The sequence below is a fragment of the Choristoneura fumiferana genome, chromosome 8, assembly GCF_025370935.1.
Source record: "Choristoneura fumiferana chromosome 8, NRCan_CFum_1, whole genome shotgun sequence".
NCBI classification, from domain to species: Eukaryota; Metazoa; Arthropoda; class Insecta; order Lepidoptera; family Tortricidae; genus Choristoneura; species Choristoneura fumiferana.
In genome coordinates this window covers 926490-945905 of record NC_133479.1, presented here as the reverse complement: position 1 = coordinate 945905, position 19416 = coordinate 926490, and the positions used below count along the sequence as shown (strand labels likewise).

Here is a 19416-nt window from a genome sequence, read left to right as displayed (position 1 = left end):
GACCTTTTTTACCCAGGAATCTACTTAATGAGGGTTATCACAGAGGCGAAATATCGCTAGATGGCGTTAGTGTCGTGAGGTCCGTTTGACGTTTGACGTTTGCTTGCGATTGGCTCATTTAGTTTTTTAACCAATCACGAGCAAACGTCAAACGGAACTCTCGATGCTAACGCCATCTAGCGATATTTCGCCTCTGTGAAAACCCTCATTCAAATTCTAGGAAGTGGCCAAAAACACAAGTGAGGTAATCTAAAGCGGTCGCACATAATACCGCGTCAAGGCCGGCTATCGGCTTTATCAATGAATTAGTTTAGGCTCGTAAAAGTATTGCGTGACTGCCACTGCTGCCTGGGGGCTGGTGCGTTGCCTTGTCTAGTCTGTCTTGTGTTGTATATGTCGGCGGCCGATCGTAAAATCCGCCAGATCACAAGATTCCTAGGCATATCATGGAATGGCGCCTTTTCTTTGGAAAAAAAATTTGGTACGACGAGCGGTTAGTATGAATGGTGACTACAACGCACGAGCCGAGCGAGCGAAGCGAGCGTGCCGCGGCAGCGACCGGCAAAGTGCCAAAACCGATATGGCGGCATTTCATGATGTGCCTAGGAATTTCATGATCTGCGTAAACGTCACTAGGCAAATCGTTTAACGGATGACCCTTAGCCAATTCATGAAATGGCGCCATTTCACGATACGCCTAGGAATTTCGTGATTTGGCGGATTTTACGATCGGCCGCCGACATATACACTGAAGACATATCTAACTCACGCTTCTGTCTCTGAAATCTGCCTTAAAAAAAAACTCCAAGCCACTGCTTTCCAATGAAGTGTGAGATGAAATTTAGATCGGTTACCGCCGAATAGTATACGAAGATGAAGCTTGAAAGAATACGAACTCCACTAGTGAGATAAAAAGTTTATAAGCGGTTACAATAAGTGTTAGTTTGTGAGTTATAGCAGTCGCATAGTGTCGCTGAGTGCGTAAGCTAGATAATGTCTTCGGATGCGGCACTTCGCAGCAGCGCACTTAATGTACGCAAGCTTAGCCATGCTTGTCATTACGAACTTCTTGTAAAAAAAAAATAGGCAATCCGGATGGGAAGCAATTTGTTTCGGCGGCACCACTGATGTCAGTGTGCTTCTACCACATCGACGCGACGCTCACCATCTACTCCTTGTTTTCAAACTAGCTTTGACTTGTCGCGTGTGCGAGTTACCAATTAGATCGGGCGACACAAGTTCGCTTGCTCTCTTGCGTGAATTGTCGCGTCGTTTGTCACCGGTGTTAATCCAACTTGCGTAATTTCTGGTTGTAATTTGATACTTTCGGGTGTAGTGTATTGTCATGCTATTCTAACGTTCTCATTTCTTTGATGTTAGTTTATGTTGTCAATCATCACTACATTTATAACAGCCTTTTTTACTGCTGCTTATTTTTATGCTGTAACACAGATTTTGCACAAATCGTCAGCCGAAAAACGTCTATTGCTGAACGTAAGTCTCCCTCAAAGCAGTTTTTATTCGAGCTTTAAGAAGATAGAGGTTAGACAAATAAAAATTAACCAGGAAGGCGAGCACAATTAACTAAGTATGTCGTTACCTGGATTCAGTTTAGTCGGGAAAGTCGAGTCGTTTTCAGTGTGCCCTTTAAGGCACCACGATTTAAAAGGCACACTGAGCGGCAACCGGCAAAAAGGGCCCAGTAACCGTAATCGAGGTTCCATCAAATTCGAAAGTACCCTCTCCTTCACGCACCTATTACCTTAACAAATGAGTGAAGGTGATAGAAGACACGAAGGGCCATTGAGATGCCTTATCGTTCAAGGGCAGTAATTATGTGTAGATTAGCCGCACGCGATCTGGCTTTTCGTCACTCTTGGGGTTTCTATTCTAGACTTTATTTAATAAAATGTCGATGTTATTCTGATGCACATTTTGTAAGTAGATTTGAAGCTTCTCAAACATCGTGCCTCACACGTACCTAATTCTTGTCCTACTAATATTATATTATAAAAGTAACAGTTTTAATTTAAGTAGGTATGTTTTTTTTTAAAGTCCGTAACTAAAGTGTTTTTAATTCTCACATACTTATTAAAAGAACGTTAAAAAAGTGTGGTGTCTTTATATAGGTTTCTCTTATGTGGCAAGACACGAAAATGATACTCGTTAAGTATGTATGAATAAAAAAAGGTTTTTTTTTCAATATTACCAAAAAGTTAAATTACCTTGTGGTTTCTATCAATGAAGGAAGTCATCTGTCGAAGTTAGCGGAAATAAAAAACGACGTTATGAAGCTGACTGTAACCTCATTATAGGTAACCTGGATTAACATTTAAGTACTTACATATAAGATACTTTTTTCCGCCGGAAATTACGTAGTACCCATCGTATATCGATAAACGCATTCTTTGTAAATTGTAAACAAAGTTGCAGGCAGTAGCTATTATAGTTACTACCTAACCTAGGTACTATGTTGACAACAAAACACAACCACAATATGTTTAGCCTCTAGCGCGTCACGTCGCAAATCTAATTACTAAAATCTATTTATGTTTTGGTTGACCGCCCGCTGCTGGTAGTTGTGGCTGTCAGGGCTGGATTTGTTTTTATACACTTACTTTTGCCCATGACTCCGATCGCTAATTTAACTTCGTTTCGTATAATTCTTTCTTTGTTTGCTGCAATATGTCAAGCGAATTTTTAGCCACTTTCTGTGGTCGAGTAGAATTGAAACTCGAGAGTGTAGAGCTCGGATTTTTAAGCAAAGTTCAAGCACCGTCAGCGAAAAAGCTTATGATATAAAATGTTTTTTTTTTTACACATAAATATTGCAAGGCAAAGCCTTTTATTTCTGTCGTGCTTTCTTGAACCTTATTGCGAACTGAAAAAGTAGATTACCCGACTAGTAAGGGTGCTGCAAACTTACATACAAGCAACACTGACAATTAGTTCTAAATGTGAAGCCCAGTTTAACATCGAAGTTCCCAAATCGGCAATGTATTGTTGTGGATTGACACTGTCACTTGTTACATATCATATACCTATATGGAATAGGGACCTTTTCACCTGTCAGATACAACTCTAGTAGTATAAGAGCGTAAAGACATACACAACAAAACAATAAACTGTATTTTTACGCAAAATTACTCTTCGGAATGTCCCACCGAACAGCAGTGAGTCATTGTCGTATTTCCCGAAAAGTAATCCATATTTATCTATGCACTTATGTTATCAATGTAAAAGTAAACCTTCCTGTAAATATAGCCTACTCTCTCACTCTCTCTTTCTCTCTAATTAACCTGTTTTTTATGACATTTAAAATAGTTTAAAATCGATCTTCGTCCAGTAAACCTAAATCCTTTGGGAGTAAACTTTCACAGGTTTTGAATATTTTTTAGGATAAACGTTAATATCAAAAAGAAAAATATAGAAAAGTTTCTTTAGCACTGCTTTACTCTCTATAAAATAATAAGAAAACTTTTTCCTTTGTAAAACAAAACAACAAAATGCTCACGTTACCAACAAAACCTTTGTTCCTTCGCTAATTTTGCTACACTCAAGGTCCTAAACCTATTTCCGTAGTGGTCAACTAGCATTCATATTTATCTATAAATAGCGGAGTAAGTATTTACATATACGTCTGTGACGCATTTGCGCGTCACAGGTGGCGTGCCAAACGGGCTAACCGACCAGCGCGGTTCACTCGCACTGGAGCCGCCAGCGCGACCTCACGTCTGTCGACTGATTTATCAAGCTATTAAAGCGTGAAAGTGAAGTACTGCACTTATACACTGTGTACCAATCAGGCCAATTTTTTAAAACTTATACATCAAGAGAAGTGCGTGGATTTTGATATTCTGACGGCGTTTTGTCGCAGTGGTGGTGTTGTGGCATGTGTCGGACGTGAATGTGATGGGGATCATTATAGGGACGTGTGTGCCTGATGCGGAGCCCGACGCGGCGGCCTACGGGGCGCAGCTGCGGCGCCCGCCCAGAAGGATACTATATGGTAACGCAACTAACATCTCTATTTTTAATTAGAGACTTCACAGTCACTCCGACAGTTATGACGAATCCAATGATACCTCATATGTTACAATCCGTCCAGCCGTTTAGGCTGCAGCGTGGACCAAAGAAATGGACATACATACCCACATACATACATACATACTTACATGCATACATACATACAAACATACTTACATGCATACATACATACATACATACATACATGTGCTCGAAAAACATAACCCTCCTTCGGGCAGTCGGGTAAAAATACCCACGTGCGAGTCAGATTGGTGCGTAGAGGGTTCCGTACAGTATACCCATAGTTATGTATAACATAACGGACAGCGGAGGCTTATTAATCGCACAGTCAGTCAGTTGTTTTCGTACTATTTTCTTATTAAAGTCTATTCATGATTTCGCGTACACTTCGCGACAATCGCGGCACACCGGTTGAAATCGTCTGTGTTTTTTAGAGTATTAGGGAGCCCTATGTCCAACAGTGGACGTCCTACAGCTGATATGATGGTGATGGTTATGATTAGAGTGTTTAGAGAACCTGACTACGAAGCTTGCGGATCCCCCAGTCGGGGGCAGATATTTGTGCGAAAAATTAGAATTTTGTTTTTGAATGTTTAATACGTTTATCCGTTGACTAAACCCAAGGTATTTGTGTCAATTGTGTCGTGATATTTTTAGTTTCTATTTGTATACACGTGATTCCGTTGAGGAGAGCGGAAACGACCAGAATTTGACCAATGACATTATGCCCGCATGCCCGTTTATCGGTGTATTTATCTAAAAAATAAAAAAAAACCTACGGAATTTTGGTTGAAAAGATATTGACGAAAAAGCGGTTGATACATGTATAATTTAACAGCGCTTTATTATTATAAATTTCTAGAGGCTCGCATTATTTCTCAATAGAAGAGATATCCCTTAAAGGGATAACTTCACTTTTATACCTACATCTGTTTCTCTTGTTACCGTAAGCTCAGGGTATTTTGGCCCTGAAGGGTAACTTTGGCCCTTGGGTTTAACTCGGTCCTGGTTTTATTATTGCTTTGAGAATATGGCTCTTTGCCACGTGGTTGGTGTTAATTTGATCGATAACGTTTTATCTTTTGATTTTACGTGTTTATGTGGTTTTCATATGGGCCAGAGTAACCCGCCAATGGGTCAAAGTAACCCGACCTTACAGTATTTGTTAATTTAATGTGTTTTTGTTCAATGAAAAGTTATTACATACATACATCCTATCATGCTTAGCAATCCCTGACAATGAACATCATTGATTAATTATTATGCGTTATGGCGCTAATAACCAACTTCACGGAATCTATAAATCACCGTTATACTATACTAGTTCATGCAACAAAGACGTGACGTAAGCGGGATGCACTAGCACAGTACCTAATTGCAAATGCACTTAGTTGACTAGTATATTTTGTAGAAAAAAAAGTTTTTTATTTAAAAAAATGTATAATTTTGATACTTCTTGCGCCTAGTAAGTATGCCACCCCTAATTCATTTTGTTTTATATAATTTCGCGAAACCACTATGTACCGATTCGTAAAAGACATCTACCTTCCAAATTTTAAATTCGTGACAACCCTTCCTTACTTGCCTAAATACCTATACAGGCTGCGGTATCGCTCAACTTCAAAGGCGTCGGCCTACTGTAGGGAAAACTTGTTATACTGTGGCACTGCTCTGGTGGGTGAGCGGAGCGAGGCGAGGTAAATGAAGCGTTCCTATTGGTTCATGAAAAACATTATTCGCAACACATCCTCGCACATCTCTGGTGGAAACGCTGCTTGAAACCATACGGGCGAAAATGCGTGCGTCCAATTCGGACTTGGCCGGGTTTGTACTACGACGAGCCACACGTGCATGCTGAATATAAAACTTAAACAAAAAACATTGCTGCAGTTGAAATGACGATAATAAAGTACTTACTTGAAAGCTCGCTGGTCTTATTTTGTTTGTCGAATTTAACAATGTGACCACGGGCGCTTTAGCTTCTTTCAGCTAGGCCCGCGAAGGGTTCAGGGCAGCGCGGCCGGTAGTAATATATTACAGTGGTAGGAGCATGCTCTCGATAGGGACGAGTGGCGGAAAAAAGAGAAGGCCTTTGCCCACCAGTGGGCCCCTTTAATAGGCTAACAAGAAAATATATAAAAACTGCACTGAAAACAGTTAATAGTTTCTGAGCAGAATGTTTCAAATACATAACCTCTTACCCCAAACGCATGTGCCTTCTCCGCGGGTAATAAATGATCTTTTCCATGTGTCAACTAACTAAAACATCCATTAAGATCAATATTATATTCAAGGTTATAACGTTTTATTTGGCGACCATAAACTTTAAAAGGCAGTTACGACTTACGTGTAATAGTATGTTATGTGTGACCTGTCATATCTGCCTTGAATCCCAAGGTAATAGGTCTGTGTCGGGAAAATTCGTCCATTAGGTAATTGCAGGTGTACCGTGTGGAATGTTACTGCTGTAGACATATCGGCTAATTAAGGAAAGTGCATATTACAAACATCATAATGCTACTTTTATGAAGCTGCCTCGTTAATGTTAACTACGTTTTAAGTTCACTGTAGGATTTTTATTAGGGTTGCATTCATAAGTAGAATTATGCTCAGAAATATGAGAACAAAGACGCCACTCATTGTTGTATACTGTAGGATAAGACTGGCTACCTACATGATGTATATTCATATTTTGATCTTCAAACGAATCAAGATTCGGACATAATATGAAACAAAACAGAATTAGGGCAGCCAGTCTTAGCCTACGATACCTAGTTTGCTGTAGAAATAGGGCACCTTGTCTAGCTCATTTTCAGGCTCCTATAATATTAGTATTACCAAGGCTGCAATATTACAGTAGACAATGAGATTCGTCCGCGTATACAATAAATATCTTTCAATATATTGGAGATTTCGTCTTTCGCTCATGTTATTGAAAAACGAACGCAAGACCCCCCTTTCGCAAAAATATCAGTTGTTCACTCATCAGTTTTATTAAGAGCACCTTTCGGAAAGCCGATGTAAAGGTAGAAGAAATCCTGGGCTGTCGTCGGTGGCATGGTGGATGGTGCTACCAAAGGCGACGCCACCACTTGCTGGTTTGCGGGACACGGGCACATTGACATGCAAGGGACACAGGGCATGTACGCGGGTGTTACAGGAGGTAAGGGGGTCGTTGATGGCGTCGTTGTTGGGGAATGTTTTTCCGTCATCTTCTTTCGGTCCCTGCATGGTATGATTGGGGGGCACGTCCGAGCGGTGGTGACGGGCATGCAGGTGGTCGCCTCGGTGGGGGTTATGTCGCCGTTTAGTATCTCGGAGCTCGTATCGGTGCAGTCCGGTGGCGTCGGGCATCCTGGGGGTGGCTCTGTTGATACAACAGGTTAAATCACTACTTCAGCATCATCATTAGCTCAGCATATATACGTCCCACTGCTGGGCAATTTCTCAGAATGAGATGGCTTGGGCCGTAACTCCCACGCGGGCCAGAATTGGGAACGCACACAAACGCATTGAATTGCTTCGCAGGTTTGTGCAGGTTCCTTTACGCCTTTCTTCACCGTAAACGTCAAGCTCGTGTTAAATTTCAAATGTAATTTCGTATATGAATTTCGAATAATTTAAGAGATGCGAGCTTGGATTTGAACCCACGATCCTTTGATTGAGAGGACATAGGTCAAACCACTAGGCCACCAGTGCCACCACGGTTCCGTAATCGCTACTTGAGGGAAAGGAATTATCGAGGGAATTAGTCACTGCCACGACTTGTGACCAAAGAGTTGTAAACTGTCTGGCAGATAGAAAACGAAAAGAAAACTGTATTTTTACCGTGATAATGATGACCAACTTTTAAATTACGGAGGAAAACAATAACACATATGCAGCGTTTATAAAAAAGAGGATCAGTTACTTCGTTAGATTTCCACCATCTTACCCTGTTGTTCCTGAGGCTCCCAGCCGTAGTCTCTGTCCCTCAGCTCCTGCTGCATGGCTCTCCTCTCGCGCCTGCGCTCTCGGCACTCGCGGCACATGGCGCAGTAGACCTCCCGCATATGATAGTCCTGCAGTTCGTCGCGACACTGTTTGCAAGCCATGCTGCAGTCTATGAACGCTCTGGCCGAGGGTAGGATCACCAGACAGGATAGCAGGAGAAGCATTTGGCGGCTGGAAAACTTGAATACTTAAATCTAGAAAGATTTCTAGTCCTTCGCCTATTTGACTGCTGGATTGCAACAGGAAAATAAAGCAGCATATGATTTAGCGAGCGCCACCCAAGTGTACTTCAAAATATGGAAACTTCTAGTCCTATCACCAGTTGGATTGCAACGGGAAAATGAAGCAGGCACTGGAATCTAGTGATCCTATCTATTCTAAAAGATTGATGGTGGCTACTCTTCAAGAGAAAGCGAATGGATCTTGTTATTGGCCAGTACACTGTTATCTCCCGACGTGAAAGACTGATGCACGATCATTATTCCAGTTTGGTGCTAGTTTGGTTTATTCTAGCAGGTTGAAATGCCATCGGAATAATACAAATCGATGTGAGAGGTAAATTATTTTTTGTGGTTTTCTGAACGTAAACATATTGTGACAAATCGTTTCTAAGCGGAGATATAGGTAAGGGTTTGTTCGTCTGTACAAATATAAGGAGTACTTACAGTATTCCTCAATTTACGTCTAGATTTCCAAGTGTTTATCAAACATTGTTTGCTAGGGACTGTCGGCTCGTCGCTACTCAATTCCGCTGTTTCGTTTAAGTGTATTATTTTAGTAGTGTTACGTAAAGTTTCGATTCGAATATGTTACACAAGCTTATATGAAACGTATTCCGACGAACCGTCTAAACACGATACTAAAAATGTTTTTATATAAACACACCGTTGGGTCTGGGCTGGCGAGTAAAACGCGTAAGTAATCGTTTTCTAGAAAATAGCTGCTAGTTTTTTTAGCCGTCGTTTGCACGAAAAAGGCACGGATGCGTGTAAAATATAACGCTTGAATCCTACAACATTTTGCTCAATTTAGTACCTAATGCAATGATTTCAAGAAACTCTGTTCTTAAATATTATTATGATTCTTTACATAATCTCTGTTTATTTTTTGCGTGCGTAATTGAGACGAAATCTAGGCTTTTTTTTTTCATAAACAGATTGTACATTTCTAGAAAATTAGGTACTTAACGAAAAGCAATGGTGGCTGAGGTTGAAGCAATGGCTTCTTAAGTAGAGGATCGTGGGTTTAAAACCGGACTCGCACTGACTTTTTGTCACGAGTTTTATGGTGAGGTGAAGGAAGACGTTGTGTCTATGGGAGTGAACCGGCATAAATCGGGACAACCGAGCGGTAAAATGAAATGTTCGGGGAAAAAGCTGGATGAGTCCGAGTAAGACGAACAAGAGCAATGATTGTTTCGGGTCGGCTTTGTTGATCAACGAATACGGCCGAACCGACAGTACCGACCCTCTTATTTTTTTTTATTCGATTGGATGGCAAACGAGCAAGTGGGTCTCCTGATGATCTCCTGATGATGAGAGAGCACCACCGCCCATAAACATCTGCAGCACCGGCTGTCTTACTCTCCACGCCGAAACACAACAGTGCAAGCACTGCTGCTTCACGGCAGGATTAGCGAGCAAGATGGTGGTAGCAATCCGGGCGGACCTTGCACAATGTCCTACCACCTACTGCTTTATGTGTACCTTAAACTTACATACATCTACGTTGCAATTTATTGATGCGTATGAATTGCATTGGGCTCGCTTGGGAACTGCAGGCCAAGCAGTCTCATTCTGATAAGAGGCCTATGCTCCGCAGTGGAACGTGGATAATCCTGATATGATGAGGAAAAGGAAAATCATCACGCAGCACCAACTGTAGAAGAAAAACAATTTCCATCTCGGCCAAAGTCGTTCATAAAATAACCACTACTGCTCCATCGCTAAATTATTAAACTTTACACGTTTAGTAAGTTACCTCATTGTTCCCTTAACTCCTTATCGGCTTTATGGTTGAAATACTTATTGTTTTCCAATGGCGTTCAATTTACATTTCAAAATGGCTTCTCGGCCGATAGCTTTACAATCGTTCGATTAATTTATTCCGATACAAATTATAATTGTCATGAAACTGTTAATTTAAAATTGTGTTCGAAATTTAGGAGAGAGCCTTTAAAACGGTTCCGTAATAGGTATAAATTGGAGTTCAGGTGCAGCAGAATTGGGGGAATATTTATCCTGATTATAGTCGGGGTTAAAGGAATGGCCATCGGACTTTCATTCATCGCCTCTAGTGTAAGTTTTGGCCACAAAAACGTGAATGCGTTCGCGTTAACGTCTTAATCCATCATCATCATAGTATACCTTAGGACGTCCACTGGTTCCACAGGTGCATAGGCCTCTCTTATACACCTTCAGTTGCTTCGGTTGGAAGCAGCCTGCATCCACTGTGAACCTGCGGCTTTAACCAGGTCATAAGCCAACATCTCAATTAGGTACTATGGGAAAATTTACAGCGCCTCTAGTGGTATCTGCAACAAACTGTTGTTTTTTTTAGAAAAAATGGTTGTGTCCGTTGAAGGACAATTTTACCAGTGTCTAGTAGGTTACAACTAAATGCTTCGTAACCCTTCGTTCCCCATATATTTTTTTTATAATTTCTTTTTCCATAGATGATTATGAAATATATATTTGCCGCTAGATTTTGCGAGGCAACCCTCCGGCATTTCATTACCCCGGTTGAACTGTGGCCACATTTCTATCCAAGAACAGATAGTGCAGAATTTTACGGTTATGCTCCGAGTAGACAACGGTCGGGATGGTCTGTTGGGCCGTATCTATCCTGTAGTACGTTACAAAATATTTGTTTTAATGTATTACTTACTGCGATAAGTGTTTTCACTAACAATTATTACTTTGGTATTTCGGGCCTTACAAGATTTCACGAAGCTATTTCATTTTGCTTTTAAGATATTAATACGAATGCTCTCATGTGTGTTCGGCCGATGGCTCCATTAATAATTCATGCCTGATTGAAAGCTGCCTGATGTACAGGATATACATAATATTAAAAAAGGAAATATGTATGATAATCATACCTGTATCAATTTGATGTTGTTACATATGTAGTTGTTAGACACGCTTGTTTGAAATGGAAAGTTTATGTAACGGTCATTGCAAGGAATTAACTTTATAATCTGCGTGTGTTTTATGTAAATAAAAGATATCATGGGACAATTGCCAAACTGCAAAGCTTCACAACACATAAAAACACTTATGTAGATACATAAATACATACCTAAATACACATTAAACATTCAAGACTCGGAAGCAAAACATTTTTTTTAAACAAATATCTGCCTCGACTGGTGATTTTAAGCTTCGTTGTCAAGTCCTCTATCGCACTAAGTTATCCGGTCACCTATGCAAAGTAATGATTCGTTAACAGTCTTTATATGAATGCAGTTCAATTACAAAAGTTCTTAATTGACATACAATACAGTTTACGTCAGCAGTCCTTATAACAACTGCAACAAAATCATTAACAATGTTCCGTTTGGCTCCCTTCACCTGCTCCCTACCGAGTGCCTCGCTGTATCGTCTCTCTGCGAGGAACAAAGACTCCGATCAATTAAGGAACCCATTCGTGTGGAAATTCGGTTCTAATTATTAGATTTTTATGCGAAGCGGAATTGAATCTTCTGTCGTGACAAAGCCTCTGTGACATTGCTGTTGCGAGGTATACTTTTGTATAAGACCCTTAGCACACAACGATTTTGCGATTGTTTCTAATATTGCGCTTTGTTGCGTGATTTCATTGGCATAGGCAAGGATGTCGCTTAAAAATGTTTCGGAAATTAAGTCATTACATCTGTGTCGTTTGTTTTACATGTGTTTCGAGAATAATCAAAACCAAAGGTGAATTAAATAAAACTGGTTCCATAGTGAATTCTTCTTATTAATGCAATTGTTATCCTATCGACTACTAAGTATGAGTCAAGCGAAGGTGAGTCTTTTTTGCGACTTTGCGACAAAAAGTCGTCGTGTAATAGAACTCTTATGCGATGTGAAATCATTACGGATGCTATGTATTCTTTACTCATACGTGTTTTATATTCCACTGACACATCAATCTCTCCCTTTATGTTTTTTTCTTATAAGCAGGGGTATTGAGCATGGAATAGCAAAAAGCTACAAGTAAATTTTGCTAATACGTTATTTTTTTTAAAACACCTCAGATTTGCTGTCACAATGCATGTATGAATAAATAATATCCACTTCAATAAGAAACTCAAAAAAACTTCGTTAAGGATGAGTTGGTAATGAATAATCAAAACGAAAAATATCCCACAGAAATATCCAAATCACTTTCATAAATGTGTAATAAAAAATTCAACCGAAGTAACTTGAGCCTTCTCATTATTTCAGTCCACCCTAGGGCATGGATACCGGTATTCGGTATTACCGAAAAACCGGGATACCGGATTTTTTTCCCCCTTTTTTAATACCGGTATTAAATATCTACAAAGCCGGTTTTTCGGTATTTTGACTTTGTGTTTAAAAAAGTAATTATCGACTTTAATTTCAAACAAGCAAGCATTTTTAATAACTTTTGTCTTCAGACTTATGGCTTTTGAAGTTACTTACCTCTTAATCTACTTTAAAATTTAAAATTTACCGCGCACAAGTTTGCTTTGTTTATTTGTAGTGTAAGCTTTCTCGAAGTTGGACCTACCTAACTGGACCGTTTGTCCCACTCCACCCTAATGTTTATACGATATCTTCAATTCTTACTAACCAATGAAAAGCATCATAATCGCAATCCAAAATTTTAATCCAGATAAGAAGTAGGCAAGTTCTGTCGGTGTTGGTGCGAAAATATCTGTCCCATCCATCGAAACGCGTCAAATCTTATTACACGAACGGTAATCAGTAGAATTTATAGTCCAAGGTATATTAATGTTGGCCCGACAAAAACAATTCAGTAGTCTAGTCACGTCTCGACTCGGCGGCTAGACCGCCTGCCGCGCCGGTCGTTTTTGTATCGAAATGGTCAGATTGCTCAGTGTTCAGTCCACTGCCTATAAAATGGTTGGTTGGTCTGGAACGCAAAAAGCAGGGGGGTAAGGAAAAGTAGGAGGAAAATGGCTGCCCTATCTGAAATACCTGTTACGTATTTGTGACAGACATTATTTTAGGTGCAAAATGTGTTGCGAATCAAATTTTTTTTGCCGCCACTCCACGCAGCGTACCAACTTAATCAACGCAAGCCCACCTGTGTCCCAAGTGGAGAAGTAACGAGAGGGGATACGACGAACCGTCTGCAATTTAACCTTCGCAAGAAGTGTCGATGAGTCGATATGATCATTTAGTTGTTTGATCATGAAAGCGACAGCTAATAACAGTATAAAATAAATAATGTAATGATCATCATTAGAACTTGTTTTTTTATTCAAACCATATGCGACAAACGTGTCTTGCATTTGTCATTCAATGGCTTACATGGCAAGCCTGCGTCAAGCAAAGGGCAGGGTGATTTACCTCGTCGAAATACCATGCTGCGAGCGTGGTCACGTCAAGCATAAACGTTTTGTATGTGGAATAAAAACGAATTATTTTGCATAACTGGATTTCTGTCTCTCCGGATGAGACTAAATCATTATGAATACCTACTTTAGATTTTACATACAATCACAGAAGTTAACGTGTGTAATTAAGTAACTTTGTTAAGGGGCTGTTTCACCATCCATTGATTAGTGTTAACTGGCGGTTAGGTGTAATGCCGTCTCTATTTGTTTTGTTCGAATAGACGGAGACAGCATCACATTTAACCGTCGGTTAACACTAATCAATGGATGGTACACTAAACTATGGTACGCTAGGAATAATAAATCGAAGCAGCTAAATCGAAACTATGGTACGCTAAACAGCCCCTAAATATAAGGTATATATGTTACCTATAAAATAATTAATCGAGCATAATGTTCTGGTTTAATTTTCGTTCATAATCTTACTGACTCATTTAAGTACAAAGAAACGACAACATCCTAACTAGATATTGATACATTTCCCGTGAAATTGTTGTAAGTGCCACAAATGCTAATAACGTGCGAAACGCGGTTATTTGTTTTGTCAAACGTCACGAATGTTACCGTTATGTTACATCTATTTCACATTTCGCGTGTAAAATTTTAGTCCTTGAACAGAATCTGCAATTTCTCACGTACAGTGCATATTTGCGTTTCTATAAAATGGTATTGGCCTTCAAATAACGTGAAACGTGGAGAAATGTAGCAAAACTGTAGACATTTTGAAATCACGAATATCAAATGCAGTGTATTTTTTTACGGAGTCGTATTTTATTCTTGGTATTAAATTTCGTTAGATATTTAAAGTTTACTCAGTCTACACCTTGTTATTTTTGATTGCCGTTAAAGTGAAACAGTGTAAGGGTTTTTAATTTATGACGTTTTTTTTTAAAGTCCGTAACAAAAGTCGCCTCTGGAATTTACCGGAAATCCAGTAAAACACGGTATTTCAACAGGTTCAAGCATTTCTTTCGTCTCAGGTCAAATCTCTTCCTCACACATGTTTATCGGTTCTCTAAATATCTATTATCAAATACGCATTCGAAAACTTAATTTGTTTGTTTGTTTGTTACAGGCATCAAGTGCCCGGTGTGCAGCAAATTCGTGCTGCCCGACGACATAGAATGCCACCTCGTCATGTGCCTCACCAGGCCTCGCCTTTCATATAACGGTTAGTATGAAAATTAATATATAACGACGCTACACCAGAGATATAAGACGAATGTGTTTTTTTGTGTGGCTGTTGACACCTGATTACCTTGATCTGACGAAGATTTAATTTTATGCACTAGACTAGAGCATAAAAAGTCATTTTATGTCACCTAGATCCAGCATAAACACGAACTTTAATACGAGCATGAGAAGTGAAAAGGTTTTTTTTAATGTGATTATATGTATGTGATTCCAGAGGACGTGCTGAGCGATTCGAAGGGCGAGTGTGTGATCTGCCTGGAGGAGCTCAGCGCCGGCGACACCATCGCGCGGCTGCCCTGCCTCTGCATCTACCACAAAGGGTGAGCGTACACCTGCCTCTCATACATTACATAACGGTAGTAACGAACGACAGAATCGTAAGAGTCGAGTTGAAAAAAAAAACACCCTTCAAAGTTACAGACTTCGGATCGCCTCACACATTTTTTTTTGTAAAATTTGAGTTGGAGCCGTACCTAATAACAAAACACTGGTCCATTATTTTTTTATGTTCTCCAACATTTAATCAATCCAGTAATTACGAGTAACTAGCAATTTGCTTTCTGCAGTTTCTACAGAAGTTAGAGGGTTTGCTCACTTTTAGTACTTTGGAGGTCGATTTCTCCGAATAGGTTGAGTTTGGGCAGCTAAAAAAAATACGTATCCGTTATTTCAGACTACTCTCTAACATATATAAAAATAACCTAACCTTTAACTTGGCAGTGTCACCGCAAGAAAACTCGCTTTCACGTATTTTTTTTACGTGAAAACGAGTTTTCTTGCGATGGTTCCTAGCTATGTTTCATTAAAAGCATTTTAGCAGTTTTTGAGATATAAAACTTTGAAGTTACAATGTCAAGGGGTTTTTCAATTGGTTAGGTTATATCACAGTATGTAGGTATCACAATTAGCAAAGAAAACTGCAACTATACGTAAAACTTAGTGCATCTCGATAAGCATCTAGGTACCAGTCACAAAGGCTAGAGTACCCCTCGACCTATTTAGGCTATCAGGGCTACAGGCCTTTGTGGGTCGCGAATAATGGCTGCCTTTTGTTGGGGGTTCCGTGCCGCACAAGTGTTTGGGAATGCCATTTAAAAGCAAGCACCCTAGACTTGGGTTAAGTTTAAGCCAAAAAGTAAATTTCGAAAGTACGGTATAGTACAGCAACGGCGGTGCGGGGAGGGTTTTCAACCCCCGACGCTAAAAGAGGGGTGTCTGTCTGTATGTGGCATCGTAGCTCTCAAACGGATGGACCTATTTCGATTAGTTTTTTTTTTATGTGAAAGAGAGTCTTCGCTATGATTAGGTTATTTATATACATAGCTGTTTCATTTAAATCTGTTCAGCCGTTTTTGAGATTTTGAATTTTGAAATGACAATGTCGAGGGTTTTCAATTTTTTAGGTAATCCATACTAGTAGCAACAGTAGCAAACTATTTAACGGTATATTTTGTCTCATTCCAGATGTATAGACCAATGGTTCGAAGTGAACAGATCGTGCCCGGAGCACCCGGGCGACTAGGCGCTGCGCCCGGCGCCGCCCGGCCCCCCGTGCCATGTCGCCAGTGATACTTTTATACAATGAATAGACTGCGGCTAACGCCTTGTAAATATATGCTAGTGAGATGATTTACCATTTAATGATTAAAAACAAAAAAATAATAAAAAAACAAAGACGATTCTAGTAATGGGATTCTCGGTGGAGTATTAATTGTAAAGAAAATGTAAATTTTACAACGTTACTCGTTTAGTTGGAGGCATTAAGAATTGAGTGATATAATTGTTTTTATTTTGTATTATGTATAATTAATACGAGACGGTTGGCTCGCGGTGCACTGCGTCTAAACTACAAAAGGGATGGTTTAATTTACCTTGAGTCTCATGACTGTTTTACCATCCTATGGTTCAATATAATTATATTGTATTGGCTTGATAAGCCTTGTTACAGGCTTCAAATATAAAAGGTTTTAAAAAGTCTCGTATCTCAAATCAATAAGTCAACAATATTGAATTTTGAAAGTTACAAAATTGAAAATTTTCTAATAAACGAATAATTAAATTTAATTTTAAAATATAATATTTTGAAATAATGTTCATAAAGTTTACTCAGAAAAATTATCGATTTTGAGTTTTGGAGGTACGAGCTTTTTTACATGTAGTGACGCACTTACATACAGTTCAATGTAACAAACAGCCTTATTGTTTTTATTCTGATGTAGAAACTGATGATTACTTAGCATTTTGTTGAATATTATGTGTAATGAAAATGACTAACGGCCACTTGCTGGGAAAAAGTAAATTTACCTCTCTTTCATCACTGTTACTGTCTGTGTTTATGTGACAGAATCTATGATGCCGTCCTGGTTTATTTTGTTCTATTAAACAGAGACGGCATCACTAAATATTTGTCACATAAAACAACAGGTATTTAAAGAGTTGTGATTGTCAGTTCCATACAGTTTCACCCTATTAAGCTTAGCTTAACATTAAATCGAGTTTTGTTTCTTCGAAAAGTAAGCGCGGTACGTAGGAGAGCTGAAAGTTTATTTCTGCGCGTATGACAGTCGCGTTCGCTTGCCAGCCCCGCGCGTCTCTCAGTCCCCCGCGATACCTTACCTTACTTCAGCGCATTAACGGTCACTGCTAGACTTTCTGGCGCGGGCTTTATTTAAATGTTATTTACTTTTTAATCTAATTGTTTAAATATTGCCATTTTATTATGGAAAGTACAGATTATGAATCTATAATGACTTTGACGACATGTTTTAGTTGTTTTGTATCACTGTGTTTTGATTATGTTAAATTATTTTAAGTAATTATGTATGAAATTAATCACTAAATCACGTTTACACTGGGCTTTGTAAACGGCGAAAGTCAGACCAGTGATCAGAAATGAATTAATGACTATAATTTGACTGTAATTTGATGATTTTGTGTGAAATTCCCAAGCTATCCCCAAGTTCCACTTTGAGAGCCTGTGCCCAAAAGTGGGACTTATGTAGGGGGGGAGATAACGTGATGTTTTATATTGACTATTACCTTTGAAAGCCAGATTGTAATCTACTGTCGCTACTAGAGTTCCTTGAGAGTTGTCTAGCTAGGTCTTGTTAGCACTATATAGCATATCTACATAATTTTATATTATCTACCTTTACAGTGAAGGATTATGTGTTTTGTGAACAGTTGATAACCTTAATGCATGGTTATAAGGTACGATTAGTTGTGCGGTCAAATCACGACTTTCGTTCTTAGGCATTAGGATCAAGTAAATCTCGAGCCCTATAACAGCTGTTATTTATACAAAGTTGCCTAGATTTGGGTAAAATTGGAATGAGACTGCTTAAAAAAATTGTTCAAACGCAACTTATATTTTACTGCTGCCAGGAGCCATTGGCAGTAGTGGTTGCTAACCTAAAGCGACCGGTTTCCAAAAACAAAAGAAGTTGAAAATTTTAAGGTAGATATAATTCGTGCCACCAGAGTTAAAGTCATGCACAGAACATGTCGTGTAATGACAGCAGGATTATGACATTTACTCATTAATTTCTTTCATTCAACTTTTGTGCAATCATTTCTTTTTGTAGCTGTGTGTGTTCGTTCTCTTCAACTCTCGTGGCAGTACCTATAGTTGCTATAGGGCTCCAGTTGTCTTGATCCCGCCTTAATTGTTGCTACAGTGTCTAATCGACGTCAGTTAACTGTTAGTAGCGACTTAAGAATTATTATATCAAACTATGTCATAGTCATAGTAATTAGACAGTAGTGCATCGCGAGCGGCGGCCGCGCGCTAATGACGCCAGACTGCCCGCAGTCCCAGGTTCAGTTCCGCGCGTTGCGCTGTGACATATCTGTTTATTAAGCTTATATAATATATGATTTGATCTTTTTCATCTTGATAATAAAGTTGATTTGTTTCTAAATTTTCTTATATCGTTTTTCTTTCCCGTGGAAGCGCATGAGGAAATAATTATAGTTTAATAAGAACTTTTGGTATTTTATTTAATTCCTACCTCACCGCTGTAACCCTTTTCTTTCCCGCCAATTTAAGGTGCTTTAGCACCCCACCGACCCATTTCCACCAAAGATACCGGGCGGGTCGGCGCGATGACACGCGGGAAGACAAACGTTTATTACAATAACAAAAAAATCGCGTATCGCACATCCTCGCCAATTATACTGTTTCCACCAAAGATGTGCTAGGAGAGAATTGAAATTTCGAAGCAAGATCGATTCTTTGTGCAAAACATAGTGACTATGCCTAAAAAAAGGGATCTGACTGAGAGAAATGACTTTTTCTATCTTCTATATAAATAAAATATATGTCAAAGTCAAAGTCAAAGTCAAAATATCTTTATTCAATTTAGGCTATAACAAGCACTTATGAATGTCAAAAAAAATCTACCACCGGTTCGGAAAAACCTCTGTTGAGAAGAATCCGGCAAGAAACTCAACGAGGTATATATATTTTTTTTAAAAAACAGATTTACAATATTATTAAATGATATGTATACATCACAAGTATTTAACACAACTTTATTTTTAACACAGTAGGTTCGCTATTTGAAGGGATCGCTAATGCGGATCGGAATTAT

General features: G+C 39.2%; 2 protein-coding genes across 5 annotated transcripts in view; one reads left to right on the top strand and one right to left on the bottom strand.

Moving 5' to 3' along the window:
• Window positions 1-18748, top strand: part of LOC141430090 (E3 ubiquitin-protein ligase znrf2) — a 154473-nt gene extending 135725 nt beyond the window's left edge. For 3 of the 4 annotated variants that reach the window (XM_074090632.1, XM_074090633.1, XM_074090635.1), the window contains exons 2-4: window positions 14706-14801; window positions 15039-15144; window positions 16289-18748. In XM_074090632.1, coding sequence (XP_073946733.1) covers window positions 14706-14801; window positions 15039-15144; window positions 16289-16346 — 260 coding nt within the window. In that variant the 3' untranslated portion in view covers window positions 16347-18748. Of the gene's footprint in view, window positions 1-3692; window positions 4010-14705; window positions 14802-15038; window positions 15145-16288 lie in introns of those variants that run through there. The other variant, XM_074090634.1, reaches the window with a different exon arrangement.
• Window positions 6150-8946, bottom strand: LOC141430091 (uncharacterized). The gene is made up of 3 exons (XM_074090637.1): window positions 8706-8946; window positions 7982-8211; window positions 6150-7414 (listed from the first exon to the last, which is right to left on the bottom strand). Exons 2-3 carry the CDS (start codon window positions 8202-8204, stop codon window positions 7026-7028), a joined length of 612 nt encoding a protein of 203 aa, XP_073946738.1. The 5' UTR covers window positions 8205-8211; window positions 8706-8946; the 3' UTR covers window positions 6150-7025.
• Window positions 18749-19416: the final 668 nt, after the last annotated feature.

What these genes read in the sequence shown, in the direction of transcription:
- LOC141430091 (XM_074090637.1), bottom strand. Translation starts at nt 8,204, where the DNA reads ATGCTTCTCCTGCTATCCTGTCTGGTGATCCTACCCTCGGCCAGAGCG. An exon ending in GGAGCCTCAGGAACAACAGG is followed by an intron (nt 7,415 to 7,981) that starts GTAAGATGGTGG and finishes TTGTATCAACAG; the next exon opens with AGCCACCCCCAGGATGCCCG.